This window comes from Stenella coeruleoalba (genome assembly GCF_951394435.1).
Source record: "Stenella coeruleoalba genome assembly, chromosome: 1".
Taxonomy (NCBI): Eukaryota; Metazoa; Chordata; class Mammalia; order Artiodactyla; family Delphinidae; genus Stenella; species Stenella coeruleoalba.
The window spans coordinates 34,381,523-34,399,885 of record NC_137169.1 but is presented as its reverse complement, the minus strand read 5'-3'; the positions used below and the strand labels follow the sequence as shown (position 1 = coordinate 34,399,885).

The window sequence follows — 18,363 nt, the reverse complement described above, 5'->3', positions numbered from 1 at the left end:
GGGTCTTCATTGCTGGGCGCAGGCTTTCTCTAGTTGCCGTGAACGGGGAGGGGGGGGCTACTCTTTGCTGTGGTGCGCGGGTTTCTCATTGCGGTGGCTTCTCTTATTGCGGAGCACGGGTTCTAGGTGGGTGGGCTTTAGTAGTTGTGGCACGTGGGCTCAGTAGTTGTGGCTTGTGGGCTCTAGAGCGCAGGCTCAGTAGTTGTGGCATACAGGCTTAGTTGCTCCGTGGCATGTGGGATCTTCCGGACCAGGGCTCGAACCTATGTCCCCCTGCATTGGCAGGCAGATTCTTAACCACTGAGCCACCAGGGAAGCCCCTCAACCATTTTTAAGCATACAGTTGAGTAGCACTAAACGCAATCCCATTACTGTGCAACCATCACCACCATCCGTCTCCATAATTCTTTTCATCTTGCAAAACTGAAACCCTACACCCATTAAACAATAACTCCTCATTATGCCCTCCCCCACAGCCCCTAGAAACCACCATTCTACTTTCTGGCTCTATGATTTCTGACTACTCTAGGTACCTCATATAAGTGGAATTATACACTATTTGTCTTTCTGTGACTCGTTTATTTCAATTAGCATAATGTCTTCAAGTTTCACCCATGTTGTAGCATATTTCTTTTTAAAGTGGAATAATATTCCATTGTATGTGTACACCATATTTTGTTTATCCATTCATCTGTCAATGGATGCTTGGGTTGCTTCAACCTTTTGGCTATGAACATGAGTGAACAAATATATGTTCAAGTCCCTGCTTTCAATTCTTTTGGGTGTATACCCAGAAGCAGAATTGCTAGATCATCTGGTAACTCTATGTTTACTTTTTATTTATTTTATTAATTTTTTTAACTTTTGCGGTATGTGGGCCTCTCACTGTTGTGGCCTCTCCCGTTGCGGAGCACAGGCTCCGGACGCGCAGGCTTAGCGGCCATGGCTCACGGGCCTAGCCGCTCCGCGGCATGTGGGATCTTCCCAGACCAGGGCACGAACCCGTGTCCCCTGCATCTGCAGGTGGACTCTCAACCACTGCGCCACCAGGGAAACCCCTATGTTTACTTTTTAAAGGAAGTCCCATACTGTTTTCTACAGTGGCTGTACCATTTTACATTCTTAACAACAATGCACAAAGGGTTCCAATTTCTCCACTTCCTCAACAACATTTGTTATTTTTTATTGTTTTGATAATAGCCATTCTAATGAATATTTATTCATTCTTGCAACAAAATTTCTTGAGCACTTATTATATGCCAGGCATTGTATTAGACACTAGAGATATGATTGTGAAATGAATATAATTAAAATTAAAGTGACACATAGTATATTTAGAACTTGGAAGTACATATTAAAAATCAATAAATTCCTAAGAAGAAATGATTCAAAACCATAACACAACTACGGGTTTAGTATTAATAATCTCAAACTTTGGTAAATGTGATTGGTATAAACTATTATCTAAATCCTTATTAAAAAGAAAAGATCCTAAACTGACACTATAGCAGTAACATTACTGTTCAGCATATGTAGTTAAAATGTATAAAATAGAAATACTGATAGAAAGCATCTAGGTCAAAGTACAGCTCTACCTGGGATGCTACAGCCACCAGAATCAGTCTTCACTAATGACCAATAAATGATGTATTGATACATCTAGCTTGCTTAGCTGCTGACTGTTACTATTCTATACACAGTTAAATTAACTCTAAGAAAAAATTAAATAACTTACCTCTTCTCCAAGTACCTTTCTTTCTGAGTCAAGTGATCGAACTCGATTTCTTAAAGCCAGAATTTCCTCATCCAGTCTCTGATTATGTTCCTTTGCTTTCCGTAGGTCAACTGAGTCTAAAACAGGGAAAATGTAATTGACTCAACTGGATCGAAGTTTTAATTTGGGGGCGTTAACTCTAAAAACTGAGGAAGTGCTGTTTCCTGCCATTCTTGTCAGTCCTACCGTGTCTCTGCATATGTGATTCTCCACAAAGAAGAGCTGCTAGACTCTCAAGTCCAGCCCTAGAATGTTCCACCAACTAATGAAACAGAACAGAATGTTTTTTATTTCTCATACCAGTCTAATGAGCTGGACTTTTTGAGTATAGGGTTTCCAGCAATAGAGATTCTTCCAGGACCTGGAATTTTAAAACAATTGAGCCTGCCTTCTAAAAGTGAAACCACTAAAAAAATCATCTTCCTGGTGGTCCTGTGGTCCTGTCTCTCTTACACACCTCATATATTCCTCACATATTCCTAGATACTTCTCTTGCACTCATTAACTGCAGGACCTCCATAGACAGCTGATGTAGGGAGCTAGGGGTAGTGAACGGACAGACTGTAAAGTGAAATCAAGTTGATTCATCAAAACCATCTTTCTCCTGTAGCACCTCTGCCTGTAGGCTACTCTCAGCTCAGCACCTCATGTTAAGACCTGCTCTTTCCAGCACTCATCAAAGTTTCAATAGTACAAACTTGTTGCCTGTAACTTTCCTGGATTTGCAGCTGTTTCTTTTTTCACTTATGTTTCTCCTATTTTTCTTTTGCTGCTTTAGTCTCCTTTGTTTTCCTTCTTCATTGCCTGTTCTGTTTTTGCTTGTATTTTTCTTTCTTCATTTTTTCTTTTGTTTCCCTTACTACCCTCTTTTTTTCCTTAGTGTGTAAATTTTTTTAACTTGAAAAATGCTGAAAACACACCAAAAAGAAAAAAAAAAGCATTCACAATCCATATACATATACGGAGGACAAGATTTGTTCTACCTTTTGCATATGCAATTTAAAAAAATTTAAACAATGCTATGCAACACTGTCTGCAACTTTACCACCAGTGAATACATCATGAATATCTTTACAGGACAACTCTTATAAAGTCACTTTCCATTTCTTATTTGGAACTATTTTTTAATTGAGGTATAATTTACATACAATATAATGTACATATCTTAAGTGTTCAATGAATTTTGACAATTTTATATACCCGTGAACTTCCCCTGAAAAAGATACAGAACATCTCCATCACCCCATAATGTTCCCTCAAATACTTTCCAGTCAGTTCTCCACTCCCACCCACCCCTACCACCACTTTCTGACTTCTGTCACATAGACTAGTTTTGCTCGTTCTTGGTTTTCATAGAAATAAAATCTTACAATACACATATGTTTGTGTCAGGCTTCTTTCACTCAATATATACAGTATTTTTGGGATTCATTGGTGTTTTATCAATAATTTGTTCCTCTTGACTCTTTAGTCCATCTTTCTTTTCTTTTTTTTTTTTTTGCGGTACGCGGGCCTCTCACTGTTGTGGCCTCTCCCGTTGCGGAGCACAGCCTCTGGGCACGCAGGCTCAGCGGCCATGGCTCACGGGCCCAGCCGCTCCGCGGCATGTGGGATCTTCCCGGACCGGGGTACGAACCCGTGTCCCCTGCATCGGCAGGCGGACTCTCAACCACTGCGCCACCAGGGAAGCCCAGTCCATCTTATTAATATACCACAGTATGTTTATGCATTATCTCATTTTGTTCTGCATAGTATGCCACCGTCCGAATTGCCATTTTTTGTGTCACTTTTCCCCTGATGAAGATTTAGGTTTGTTGCCAATGCTTATTCTTGTAAACAATTCTAAAATTATTTTCCTTGTTCATCAATCTCTAGGTATTTATGACATTATTTCCAAAAAAGTAAATCCCCAGAAAGAACAGGGATAGCTGGATCAGGAGACATGTGCATTAAAAAAATTTGACAGAGCCTGCCAAATTATTCTTCAAAAAGATTGTACAAAGCTACGTTCTCATAATGCGATTGTCCATTTCTCTATACTATATATTACCAGTATTTTTAATTTTCACAGATCTTAAAAATACAGTTGAATAATGGTCTATTTTAAATAGGTCACTAAAATCAGTACTGTTTTGCTTATTACAAATGGAATATAGGCTTTTTGTTTTAAAAAGAAAAAATCAAGCTATACGGTTATGTTCAGAGCAGATATTCTCATCCAACCCTTATCTACCCTGACCCAAAATAATGTTGTTAATACTTGGTAAATACTTTTTAAAATTTTTTATATGCATATTCTAATGTATAGACGAGGGTTGTACTGAAAATATTTAACAACTGGTAAAGCGTGGACCCTCATCTACGAGAACGTAGCTCTGGAGCGGAGTTCTACAGAACATCCTGCTGTGCCAAGTATTATCCCTCTGGTGGCTGGAAAGACAAGGGGCTGGAAGGAGCTGGGACAGTTGGGGTAGGTGGGAGACACTTGGCAGACGCAGGGCAGTAGCTACTTAGAACTTATACAAAACTATCCCAGTGTATTCACAACTTTACTGCCATACTAATGTGTATCACCTCATACAGTCCTGTGAGTGCACATACACATGCACACACACATCCCCCCCCCACACCCTATAAAAATAAAAACCAAAATGACATTACACTACATGTATTACTCTACAGCTTGCTTTTTTCACTTGATAACATGTCATAGACATCTATTCATGTCAGTGCACAAAAATCTATGTCATTCTTATGAAAGTATCCATTGTGTGGTCACTTTCTTAGCCAACCCACTGCAGATAAACACAATTTGATTTTACTACCCCAAAATTACTCCTTACTCTTTGTACTTTTACAAGGTCTTCTTCTGCGGTCATTGGGAATAAGGTAATGTCGTTGGTTTTGTCATCAAGGTAATGCTGACCATTTAACAGTTGGGAAGTAAGTATTCTCTCTTCTATTTTCTGGAAGAGTTTATGTAAAATCAGTATTATTTATTGCTTAAAAGTTTGTTAAGTGAAGCCATCTGAACCTGGAGTTTTCTTTGTGGGAAGATGTTTAACTATAAATTCAATTTCTTTGGTAGATTTAGGGCTATCTGTTTCTCCTTGAGTGAGGTTCGGTAATTTGTGCCTTTCAAGGAATGTGTCCATCTTATCCAGGTCATCAAATTTGTTGTCATAAAGTTGCTCAATATATTCCCTTATTATCTTTTTGATCTGTAGAAATGTTCTCTCTGTCATTGCTTATATTGGTAATGTGTGTCTTCTCTCATTTTTTCATGAACAATCTAGTTAGACATTTACCAATGTTATTGATACTTCCAAAGAACCGGCCTTTCATTCCACTAATTTATTCTATTTTGTTCTGTTTTTACTTTTATTGACCTCAACCTTATTTTAAACATCTCCTTCGTTTTGCTTGCTTTGGATTTAACTTGTTCTTATCGTGGGTTTTTAAAGTAGAAGCTTAGATTATTTTGAGTCCTTTCTTGATTTCTGGTATAAGCATTAAATGGGATGTTTCCCTCGTAAGCACTGGCTTAGATGCATCCCACAAATACTGATATGTTCAGTGTTTTCATTGTTATTCAAGTTAATTCATATAAAATATTCTGTAATATCCCTTGTAATTTTTTTCTTGGAAGGCATGGCAATTTAGAAGTATCTTATTTAACTTCCAAATATTTGGCGATTTTCTAAACATACTACTGTTGCTGCTTTTTGGTTTCATTCTATTATGGTCAGAGAACATAACTTGTATGATTTCAGTTCTTCTGCAGAAATTTGTTTTATGGTGACAGCATATTTTTGTGAATGCGCCATGTGTACTTGAAAAGAATATAATACTTCTGGTGGAGTTTTCTATAATTATCGATTATGTCATGTTGCTTAGTAGTGTTATTAGGTCTTCTATATGCTTACTGATTTTGTTTTCTTGCTCTATCAGTTACTAAGAAAGCAGTGTTCATTTTATAATTGTATTCATATATTTTTTAAACAATCCTGATCATCAATTGTAATGCATGGGGTTTTTTCCCTACACACCCACGTAATTCTCCAATGCCAGCTTGGTGTTCTACAATTCAACTCAGTTCTGAGGCTATCTACCTGGAGATAGCATCAGATTCCACGGGTTAAGGGCTCAGCCCCACAAGACTGCCCTCTGCTTCAGATGCCAATTGCAAGGGCAGATTGTTATCTGTGCTTCTGACCGATTGGTTATAAATCAGAGGTTCCCATGACTTCCTCCTTGGGTTTGATTAATTTGTTAAAGCAGCTCACAGAACTCAGGGAAACGTTTTATTTACTAGATTACCCTGTTTATTATAAAGGAATGTGACTCAGGAATACCTAGATGGAAGAGATGCCTAAGGGCAAGGTCTGGGGAAAGGGGTGCAGACCTTTCATGCCCTCCCTGAGTGCGCCACGCTCCCCAAATCTCCATGTGTTCACCAACCCGGAAGCTCTCTGAACCCCCTCCTTCGGGTTTCTATGAAAGCTTCATTACACAGGCACGACTGATTAAATCACTGGCCACTTGCGATTGAACTTAATCTCCAGCCCCTCCCCCCTCCTAGGAGCTGGGGGTGGGGACAGGAGGAGTTGGCGTTTATAGAGGGGGCGGAGGGTGGGACTGAAAGTTCCAACCCCGTAATCACGTGGTTGGCTCCCTTGGCAACTAACTCCCATCCTTTGGTTACTGAGGGGCTTTCCAAAAGTCCTCATTACCATGACAAAAGACACCCCTACTGTTCTTAATCACTTAGGAAATTCCAAGGGTTTGGGGGTAGCAGAAACAAGGATGAACACCAAATACATGTTTCTTATTGTAAATCACAATAGCATTGGGTAAATAAACCTAGTTTTATAACTATTAAAACCGGTAAACATATTTTAAATTATTTTTGTAGTTACTACCATTATGACACTCAAATGTCATTACATTATTTATAGCTGATATCATTTTTACACAGCCAAGATAGGGTCAGATTAACTAATTCACCACTTATTCCAAGCCTATTGGCTTCCTAGCAAACAAATATGTGTGAAGTGTTGTTAAATGTATTATAAGTTGTCTTGATCTCAGTGGTCCCAGTAAATATGTATTGTTTGTGTTGACCAAAGGTTTTGGAGCCAGACATGTATGGATTCAAATACCAGCTCTAATACTTAATGTAGCTATTTTATTTTTTATTTTTTTGGCTGCACGCGGGCATTTCTCAGTTGCGATTAGCAGGGGCTCCTCTTTGTGCAGTGCACGGGCTTCTCATTGTGGTGGCTTCTCTTGTTGCAGAGCACGAGCTCTAGGCACACAGGTTTCAGTAGTTTCAGCACACGGGCCCTAGAGCACAGGCTCAGTAGTAGGGGTGCGTGGGCTTAGCTGCTCCACAGCATGTGGGATCTTCCCCAACCAGGGTTTGATCCGGAGTCCTCTGCATTGGCAGGCAGATTCTTAACCACTGTGCCACCAGGGAAGTCTCTAATGTAGCTATTGGACAATTCATTTAACCTTGCCATGACTCAGTTTTTTAATCAATGAAATGGGAATAATATTACAACTTGGCACTGTTGTTAACATTAGAGATAATCCATTTAAAATGCCCGACAGGAGAGGAGCTTCAAGATGGCGGAAGAGTGAAGATGGCGGAAGAGTGAGATGCGGCGATCACCTTCCTCCCCACAAATACATCAGAAATATATCTACACGTGGAACAACTCCTACAGAACAACAACTGAACGCTGGCAGAAGACCTCAGACCTCCCAAAAGGCAAGAAACTCCCCACGTAACTGGGTAGGGCAAAAGAAAAAACAGAGACAAAGAATAGGGATGGGACCTGCACCAGTGGGAGGGAGCTGTGAAGGAGGAAAGGTTTCCACACACTAGGAAGCCCCTTCGCAGGTGGAGACGGCGGCTAGTGGAGGGGAAGCTTCGGGGCCAGGGAGGAGAGCGCAGCAACAGGGTGCGGAGGGCAAGCAGAGAGGTTCCCGCACAGAGGATTGGTGCCGACCAGCACTCATCAGCCCGAGAGACTTGTCTGCTCACCCGCCAGGGTGGGTGGGGGCTGGGAGCTGAGGCTCAGGCTTCGGAGGTCGGATCCCAGGGAGAGGACTGGGATTGGCTTTGTGAACACAGCCTGAAGGGGCTAGTGCGCCACGGCTAGCCGGGAGGGAGTCTGGGGAAAAGTCTGGAGCTGCCCAAGATGCAAGAGACTTTTTCTTGCCTCTGTTTCCTGGCGCGCAAGGGCCACTTAAGGAGCTCCAGAGACGGGTGGGAGCCGCGGCTATCAGCGCAGACCCCAGAGACGGGCATGGGACGCTAAGGCTGCTGCAGCCACCAAGAAGCCTGTGTGCAAGCACAGGTCAGTGTCCACACCGCCCCTCCCGGGAGCCTGTGCTGCCCGCCACTGCCAGGGTCCCGTGATCCAGGGACAACTTCCCCGGGAGAACTCATGGCGTGCCTCAGGCTGATGCAATGTCACACCGGCCTCTGCCGCCACAGGCTCATTCTGCACTCCGTACCCCTCCCTCCCCCCCAGCCTGAGTGAGCCAGAGCCCCCTAATCAGCTGCTTCTTTAACCCTGTCCTGTCTGAGCGAAAAACAGATGCCCTCAGGCAACCTACACGCAGAGGCAGGACCAAATCCAAAGCTGAACCCTGGGAGCTGTGTGAACAAAGAGAAAAGGAAATCTCTCCCATCAGCCTCAGGAGCAGCCGATTAAGTCTCCACAGTCAAATTGATGTACCCTGCATCTGTGGAATACATGACTAGACAACGAATCATCCCAAATTGAGGAGGTGGACTTTGGGAGCAACGATATATTTTTTTTTTCCCTTTTTCTCCTTTTGTGAGTGTGAATGTGTGTGATTTTGTCTGTATAGCTTTGCTTTTACCATTTATCCTAGGGTTCTGTCTGTACGTTTTTGTTTTAAAAAAATTTTTTTTTACTTAAAAAATTTTTTTCTACAAAAACAAAATATTTTTTCTTAATATAATTATTTTTTATTTTAATAATTTTATTTTACTTTATTTTATTTTATCTTCCTCTTTCTTTCTTTCCTTTTTTTTTCTCCCTTTTATTCTGAGCTGTGTGGATGACAGGCCCTTGGTGCTCCAGCCAGGCATCAGAGCTGTGCCTCTGAGGTGGGAGAGCCAAGTTCAGGACACTGGTCCACAAGAGACTTCCCAGCTCCACGTAATATCAAACAGCGAAAATCTCCCAGAGATCTCCATCTCAACACCAAGACCCAGCTCCACTCAACGAACAGCAAGTTCCAGTGCTGGACACCCCATGCCAAACAACTAGCAAGACAGGAACACTGCCCAACCCATTAGTAGAGAGGCTGACTAAAATCATAATAAGGCCACAGACACCCCAAAACACACCACCAGACATCGACCTGCCCACCAGAAAGACAAGATCCAGCCTCATCCACCAGAACACAGGCACTAGTCCCCTCCACCAGGAAACCTACACAACCCACTGAACCAACCTTAGCCACTGCGGACAGACACCAAAAACAACAGGAACTACGAACCTGCAGCCTGCGAAAAGGAGACCCCAAACATGGTAAGATAAGCAAAATGAGAACACAGAGAAACACACAGCAGATGAAGGAGCAAGGCAAACCCCACCAGACGTAACAAATGAAGAGGAAATAGGCAGTCTACCTGAAAAAGAATTCAGAATAATGATAGTAAAGATGATCCAAAATCTTGGAAATAGAATGGAGAAAATATAAGAAACGTTTAACAAGGACCTACAAGAACTAAAGAGCAAACAGAGATGAACAACACAATAAATGAGATTAAAAATTCTCTAGAAGGGATCAATAGCACAATGACTGAGGCAGAAGAAAGGATAAGTGACCTGGAAGATAAAATAGTGGAAATAACTACTGCAGAGAAGAATAAAGAAAAAAGAATGAAAAGAATGGAGGACAGTCTCAGAGACCTCTGGGACAACATTAAACGCACCAACATTCGAATTATAGGGGTCCTGGAAGAAGAAGAGAAAAAGAAAGGCACTGAGAAAATATTTCAAGAGATTATAGTTGAAAACTTCCCTAATATGGGAAAGGAAACAGTTAATAGAGTCCAGGAAGCACAGAGAGTACCATGTCGGACCAATCCAAGGAGAAACACGCCAAGACACATATTAATCAAACTATCAAAAATTAAATAGAAAGAAAAAATATTAAAAGCAGCAAGGGAAAAACAATAACGCACAAGGGAATCCCCATAAGGTTAACAACAACAGCAACAAAAGATCTGCTGATCTTTCAGCAGAAACTCTGCAAGCCAGAAGGGAGTGGCAGGACACATTTAAAGTGATGAAGGAGAAAAACCTACAACCAAGATTACTCTACCCAGCAAGGATCTCATTCAGATTTGACGGGGAAATTAAAATGTTTACAGACAAGCAAAAGCTAAGAGAATTCAGCACCACCAAACCAGCTTTACAACAAATGCTAAAGGAACTTCCATAGGCAGGAAACACAAGAGAAGGAAAAGACCTACAAAAACAAACCCAAAACAATTAAGAAAATGGGAATAGGAACATACATATCGATAATTACCTTAAATGTAAATGGATTAAATGCTCCAACCAAAAGACATCGATTGGCTGAATGGATACAAAAACAAGACCTGTATGTATGCTGTCCACAAGAGACCCAATTCAGACCGAGGGACACATACAAACTGAAAGTGAGAGGATGGAAAAAGATACTCCATGAAAATGGGAATCAAAAGAAAGCTGGAGTAGCAAATCTCATATCAGACAAAACAGACTTTAAAACAAAGACTATTATAAGAGACAAAGAAGGACACTACATAATGATCAAGGGCTTAATCCAAGAAGAAGATATAACAATTGTAAATATTTATGCACCCAACATAAGAGCACCTCAACATGTAAGGCAAATACTAACAGCCATAAAAGGGGAAATCGACAGTAACACAATCATAGTAGGGGACTTTAACAGCTCATATTCACCAATGGACAGATCATCCAAAATGAAAAAAAATAAGGAAACACAAGCTTTAAATGATACACTAAACAAGATGGACTTAATTGATATTTATAGGAAATTCCATCCCAAAACAACAGAATACACATTCTTCTCAAGTGCTCATGGAACATTCTCCAGGATAGATCACATCTTGGGTCACAAATCAAGCCTTGGTAAATTTAAGAAAATTGAAATCATATCAAGTATCTTTTCTGGGCACAACACTAGACTAGATATCAATTACAGGAAAAAAATCTGTAAAAAATACAAACACATGGAGGCTAAACAACACACTACTTAATAAATAAGAGATCACTGAAGAAATAAAAAAATACCTAGAAACAAATGACAATGAAAACACGACAACCCAAAACCTATGGGATGCAGCAAAAGCAGTTCTAAGAGGGAAGTTTATAGCAATACAATCCTACCTTAAGAAACAAGAAACATCTCAAATAAATAACCTAACCTTACACCTAAAGCAATTAGAGAAAGAAGAACAAAAAAACCCCAAAGTTTGCAGAAGGAAAGAAATCATATAGAACAGATCAGAAATAAATGAAAAAGAAATGAAGGAAACAATAGCAAAGATCAATAAAACTAAAAGCTGGTTCTTTGAGAAGATAAACAAAATTGATAAACCATTAGCCAGACTCATCAAGATAAAAAGGGAAAAGACTCAAATCAATACAATTAGAAATGAAAAAGGAGAAGTAACAACTGACACTGCAGAAATACAAAGGAACATGAGAGATTACTACAAGCAACTATATGCCAATACAATGGACAACCTGGAAGAAATGGACAAATTTTTAGAAATGCAAAACCTTCCGAGATTAAACCAGGGAGAAATAGAAAATATAAACAGACCAATCACAAGCACAGAAATTGAAACTGTGATTAAAAATCTTGAAACAAACAAAAGCCCAGGACCAGATAGACGGCTTCACAAGTGAATTCTATCAGACATTTAGAGAAGAGATAACACCTATCCTCCTCAAACTCTTCCAAAATATAGCAGAGGGAGGAACACTCACAAACTCATTCTACAAGGCTACCATCACCCTGATACCTAAACCAGACAAAGATGTCACAAAGAAAGAAAACTATAGGCCAATATCACTGATGAATATAGATGCAAAAATCCTGAACAAAATACTAGCAAACAGAATCCAACAGCACATTAAAAGGATCATACACCATGATCAAGTGGGGTTTATCCCAGGAATGCAAGGATTCTTCCATATATGCAAATCAATCAATGTGATACACCATATTTACAAATTGAAGGAGAAAAACCATATGATCATCTCAATCGATGTGGAGACAGCTTTCCACAAAATTTAACACCCATTTATGATAAAAACTCTCCAGAAAGTAGGCATAGAGGGAACTTTCCTCAACATAATAAAGGCCATATATGACAAACTCACAGCCAACATCGTCCTCAGTGGTGAAAAACTGAAACCATTTCCACTAAGATCAGGAACAAGACAAGGTTGCACACTCTCACCACTCTTATTCAACATAGTTTTGGAAGTTTTAGCCACAGCAATCAGAGAAGAAAAAGAAATAAAAGGAATCCAAATCGGAAAAGAAGAAGTAAAGCTGTCACTGTTTGCAGATGACATCATACTATACATAGAGAATCCTAAAGATGCTACCAGAAAACTACTAGAGCTAATCAATGAATTCGGTAAAGTAGCAGGATACAAAATTCATGCACAGAAATTTCTTGCATTCGTATACACTAATGATGAAAAATCTGAAAGTGACATTAAGAAAACACTCCCATTTACCATTGCAACAAAAAGAATAAAATATCTAGGAATAAACCTACTTAAGAAGACAAAAGATCTGTATGCAGAAAATTATAAGACACTGATGAAAGAAATTAAAGATGATACAAATAGATGGAGAGATATACCATGTTCTTGGATTGGAAGAATCAACATTGTGAAAATGACTCTACTACCCAAAGCAATCTACAGATTCAATGCAATCCCTAACAAACTACCACTGGCATTTTTCACAGAAGTAGAACAAAAAATTTCACAATTTGTATGGAAACACAAAAGACCCCGAAGAGCCAAAGCAATCTTGAGAAAGAAAAACGGAGCTGGAGGAATCCGGCTCCCTGACTTCAGACTATACTACAAAGTTACAGTAATCAAGACAGTATGGTACTGGCACAAAAGCAGAAATGTAGATCAATGGAACAGCATAGAAAGCCCAGAGATAAACCCACGCACATATCTTATCTTACCTTATCTTGATAAAGCGGGCAAGAATACACAGTGGAAAAAAGACAGCCTCTTCAATAAGTGGTGCTGGGAAAACTGGACAGCTACATGTAAAGGAATGAAATTAGAACACTCCCTAACACCATACACAAAAATAAACTCAAAATGGATTAAAGACCTAAATGTAAGGGCAGACACTATCAAATTCTTAGAGGAAAACATATGCAGAATACTCTCTGACATAAATCACAGCAAGATCCTTTTTGACCCACCTCCTAGAGAAATGGAAATAAAAACAAAAGTAAACTAATGGGACCTAATGAAACTTAAAAGCTTTTGCACAGCAAAGGAAACCATAAACAAGACGAAAAGACAACCGTCAGAATGGGAGAAAGTATTTGGAAATGAAGCAACTGACAAAGGATTAATGTCCAAAATTTCAAAGCAGCTCATGCAGCTCAATATCAAAGAAACAAACAACCCAATCCAACAATGGGCAGAAGACCTAAATAGACATTTCTCCAAAGAAGATATACAGACTGCCAACAAACACATGAAAGAATGCTCAACATCACTAATCATTAGAGAAATGCAAATCAAAACTACAATGAGATATCATCTCACACTGGTCTGAATGGCCATCATCAAAAAATCTAGAAACAATAAATGCTGGAGAGGGTGTGGAGAAAAGGGAACCCTCTTGAACTGTTGGTGGGAATGTAAATTCATACAGCCACTATGGAGAACAGTATGGAGGTTCCTTAAAAAACTAAAAATAGAACTACCATACGACCCAGCAATCCCACTACTGGGCATATACCCTGAGAAAACCATACTTCAAAAAGAGTCATGTACCAAAATGTTCATTGCACCTCTATTTACAATAGCCAGGACATGGAAGCAACCTAAATGTCCATCGACAGATGAATGGATAAAGAAGATGTGGCACATATATACAATGGAATATTACTCAGCCATAAAAGGAAATGAAATTGAGTTATTTGTAGTGAGGTGGATGGACCTAGAGACCGTCATACAGAGTGAAGTTAGTCAGAAAGAGAAAAACAAATACCATATGCTAACACATATATATGGAATCTGAAAAAAAAAAAAAGGTCATGAAGAACCTAGGGGCAAGATGGGAGTAAAGACGCAGTCCTACTAGCGAATAGACTTGAGGATATAAGGAGGGGGAAGGGTAAGCTGGGACAAAATGAGAGAGTGACATGGACATACATACACTACCAAACGTTAAATAGATAGCTAGTGGGAAGCAGCCCCATAGCACAGTGAGATCAGCTGGGTGCTTTGCGACCAGCTAGAGGGGTGGGATAGGGAGGGTGGGAGGGAGGGAGACGCAAGAGGGAAGAGATATGGGGACATATGTATATGTATAACTGATTCACTTTGTTATAAAGCAGAAACTAACACACCATTGTAAAGCAATTATACTCAATAAAGATGTTAAAATTTTTTTTTAATAAATAAATAAAATGTCTGACAGCGTACCTGTTTGGAAGCAACAAGTGGTAGTAATAGTAATAGCAGTAGATATAATAATAGTGATCTAGGGTGGCCTCGGTCTGCAGCGGCTTGAAGCAGGATTTTGGTTCCCAGCCAGAGATTAAAGTCAGGCCGCGACAGTGAGAGTGCTGAATCCTAGGCACTATACCAGTGGGCAGTGACAAAGCCCTGGCCCGTATAGCTCTGCAGAAATGAATTCCCACAAAGACAGAAAGTAGTGAAACAAGTAAAGTGTTTATTAGGAGGAAAAAGGGTACCTATGGATAGACACACCGGGGGGCTCAGAGAGAGAGTCGCACCCTCGTGGTAGTTTGATTCACTTTTATGGAGCATTTCTTCCAGGTCTCCTTGGCCAATCATCTTGCTTTGCCTGGCCTGAGTTTGTATTTGATATTTCTCAGGGTCCTCCCACGTGTGCGCGCACATCTCTTGGCCAAGATGGATTCTAGCGAAGAGGCCTATGGGTAGCCTGACATCACCTACTATGGGGTGGCGCCCCCTCCCTTTTCGACCTTCAAGGATCCTTTCTGCATGTGTGTAGTCAGGAAGGTCTCCTCCTTCGAGAATGAGGAATATGTGGTCTTTTATCTTTTGTCTGGGCAGGGCTTAGCTTCTCTTCCCTCCTGCTATTTTGGAGTATCTGTCCACAGGGGACGAACTCCAACTGTTCAGCCTGGGACCCATCTATCTCCTGCCTCAATAGCAGTAGTAGTAATATTATTATATTTATTAAGTAATATTATTTTAAAATATTACTTAACAAATATTATTGTTTAATATTTTATTATTAAATGTTATATCTGCTAAAATGACTCACCATTTTCTTTCAGCTTTATCAAATTTTCTTTCAATTTCTCAATTTCTAGTCGAGACTTCTCAAGTGCAGAATCTAAAAGAAAAAAAGAACAAAATATTTGTGTATGGAGCAACTGATTAGTATAATAATCAAATTTCAAACGACTATTTCTCTTTGGAACACTTTCTGATGGCTGTCCCCTGACTTTCTGCATAAATGTCACCTCCTCCCGGAATGTTTTCCAGATTCCCCTCTTAATATTCCTACTACACCTTATATTTATCCCTGTCCTTGATATCATCTGATCTTGTAATCTTTCCCTGTTTCCCTAACCAGATTCTATGCTGAAGAGTTTGGACTACTGTAAACAACAGGAACAGCTGAAAGTTTTTAAGCATGGTACTACCAGTTTAGTAAAAAGAAATTACACACAGAAATACTTAAAATTAATTCCTGCAATTAATAATATTTAGAATTTTGCCAGTAGTTTCTAGAAATAGCAAAATAGCAAAATTTCAGGAAATAGCTTTTGGTACTATTCAAGAATTTTATGAGGAGAGCAGAAGGGCGTAAGGAAAGTACATGGGGCATTGGAGTCTTTTGGATTTGGGTGCTCTAACCCAGGTTTAATCACTTTGCCTCCTGTGGTTTACTCATCACCAATGGTATGGCTGATAGGCTTTCTATAACGGCAAGTTGAGGAATCTCCCAGAAGTAAGACACTAACATGAATCTTGTAAGAGATCATTCCCAATCACACAGAAAAGGTGCACGAGGAAATCAGGCACAAGCTTCCAAGAGTCTTCTCCCAGCGGAGTCACACAGGATGTGCTTAATTTCTCCAGCAACAAATTGACAATTCGTGTGAAATGTTGTCTACCAGGAAAATTCATTACAGACTTGGTGACCAACATATTTATTGGGGGCTGGTGACATAGACACCACCTTCTGCCTAGGACACATCAAAATCCCAGACTCTCAGAAGGAAAGCAGGTTTTCAGCATAAATCATATTGTTTGTACAAAGAGGTCAAGCACAGTGAACCACTATTACAAATTGGGGAATGCTGGGAACCTTCCCCAAATGCAAGTTTCCAGATGCTAGCCAAGGGCTAACCTGACAAGCAGACTTTCTAAGGACAGCAGTGTCAAGTTTTCTTCTTCTTTTTTTTTTTACATCTTTATTGGAGTATAATTGCATTACAATGTTGTGTTAGTTTCTGCTGTACAATAAATTGAATCAGCTATATGGATACATGTATCCCCATATCCTCTCCCTCTTGAGCCTCCCTCCTACCCTCCCTATTCCTCCACCCCTCTAGGTCATCACAAAGCATCGAGCTTATCTCCCTGTGCTATGCAGCAGCTTCCCACTAGCGGGTTTTCTATATTAACTATTTTCTGCACAGGATGGATATACCACGTTTTGTTTATCTACTCACCAAATGATGGACGTTTGAGTTGTTTCTATGTTTTGGCTACTGTAAATAATAGTGCTCTGAACATTCACATACAAGGTTTATTTTTAAATTTATTTTATTGAAGTGTAGTTGACTTACAATGTTGTGTTAATTTCTCATACAAGTTTTTGAGTGGACATACGTCTTAATTTCTCCTGGGTCACGCAGGAGTGGAATTGCTGGGTCACATGATAATTTTACATTTAACACCTCGAGAAACTGCCAAATTGTTTTCCAAAGTGTCTGCATCATTTTACAATCCCATCAGCAATGTTCCAATTTCTACACTCCTTGCCAACACTTGTCATTGTCTTTTTTATTATAGCCATTCTAGAGGGTGTGAAGAGGGATCTCATTGTTTTAATTTGCACTTCCCTGATGACCAGTGATGTTGAGCATCTTTTCATGTGCCTATTGGCCATTCATATACCTTCTCTAAAGAAATGTCTACTCAAATTTTATTTTGTTTATTTTAAAATTGGGCTGTCTTTTTATAATAATATAAAAGAATATGTGAGAATTCTTCATATATTCTGGATATGAGTCCAACATCAAACACATAATTTGCAAATATTTCTCTCAGTCTATGGTTTGTCTTTTCACTTTCTTGTTAGTATATTTTGAAATACAGAAATTTTAAACTTTGAGTAAGTACAATTTATTAGGTTTTCTCTTATCACTCTTGCTTTTGGTGTTATACCTAACATATGATTGCCTAACTCCAGATCATAAGGATTTACTCCTGTGTTTTCTTCTAAGCATTTTATAATTTTAACTCTTACATTTAGTTCTGTGGTCCACTTTGAGTTAATTTTTGTGTGGGTGTGAGGTAGGGGCCTGTATTATTTTGAAGCATCTCCCAGGCATCATATCATTCATCTATAAATATTTCACTATGTATGTCTAAAAGATAAGGACTCTTTTAAAATATAAACTCAATACCATTATGTGTGATTAAGGAAATTTAACAAGAATTCCTTAATACAAATAGCCAATTAACATTCAAACTTCCAACTGTTTCATAAATGTTAAAAAACCTGTTTGAATCAGAATCCAGTAAAGGCCACACATTATATTTGGTTAATAATTCCTTCAAACCTTTAAAAATTCATCTTTTTCTTTTAGTTTATTTATTGGAGAATAAATAAATATTTGGCATGTATTCTTTTTTATTATTGAAAACTACTTTTATTATTGGCCAAAATTTTTCATTCCCATCCAAATTTTTGGGTGTGATATACAGAGAGCTAGAAAATAAACTAAAAGTCCTTCATTTAAAAGAGTCAGTTTGTTGAAATAAATAGGCTAATACTTGGGAAACACTATCATGTAACACATATACCTAGGGATAAATTCTGGCTATAAATTGATGGATGATCCAAGAAGTAACACGTAAGACCCACACTGACACTACATGTGATATTTTAAAAGGACTTGCTAACTCAGCTTCCCAGCGGTCCCCTGGGGATACTCACTGTGCAGACAGTTTTCAATTAATAGTTTAGGATCCACCAGAGCAACCAAGTGCTGATGGAACAGGATGCTATGT

At 39.3% G+C, this 18,363-nt stretch overlaps 1 protein-coding gene across 1 annotated transcript in view; it reads right to left on the bottom strand.

Moving 5' to 3' along the window:
• The window catches only part of CCDC30 (coiled-coil domain containing 30), a 173,179-nt gene that overhangs the window by 121,648 nt on the left and 33,168 nt on the right, over positions 1-18,363 (bottom strand). The window contains exons 8-9 of the mRNA XM_079917435.1: positions 15,377-15,448; positions 1,736-1,851 (exon numbers count right to left, since the gene is read on the bottom strand). Of these exons, the coding sequence (XP_079773561.1) occupies positions 1,736-1,851; positions 15,377-15,448 (188 nt within the window). The remainder of the gene's footprint in view (positions 1-1,735; positions 1,852-15,376; positions 15,449-18,363) is intronic.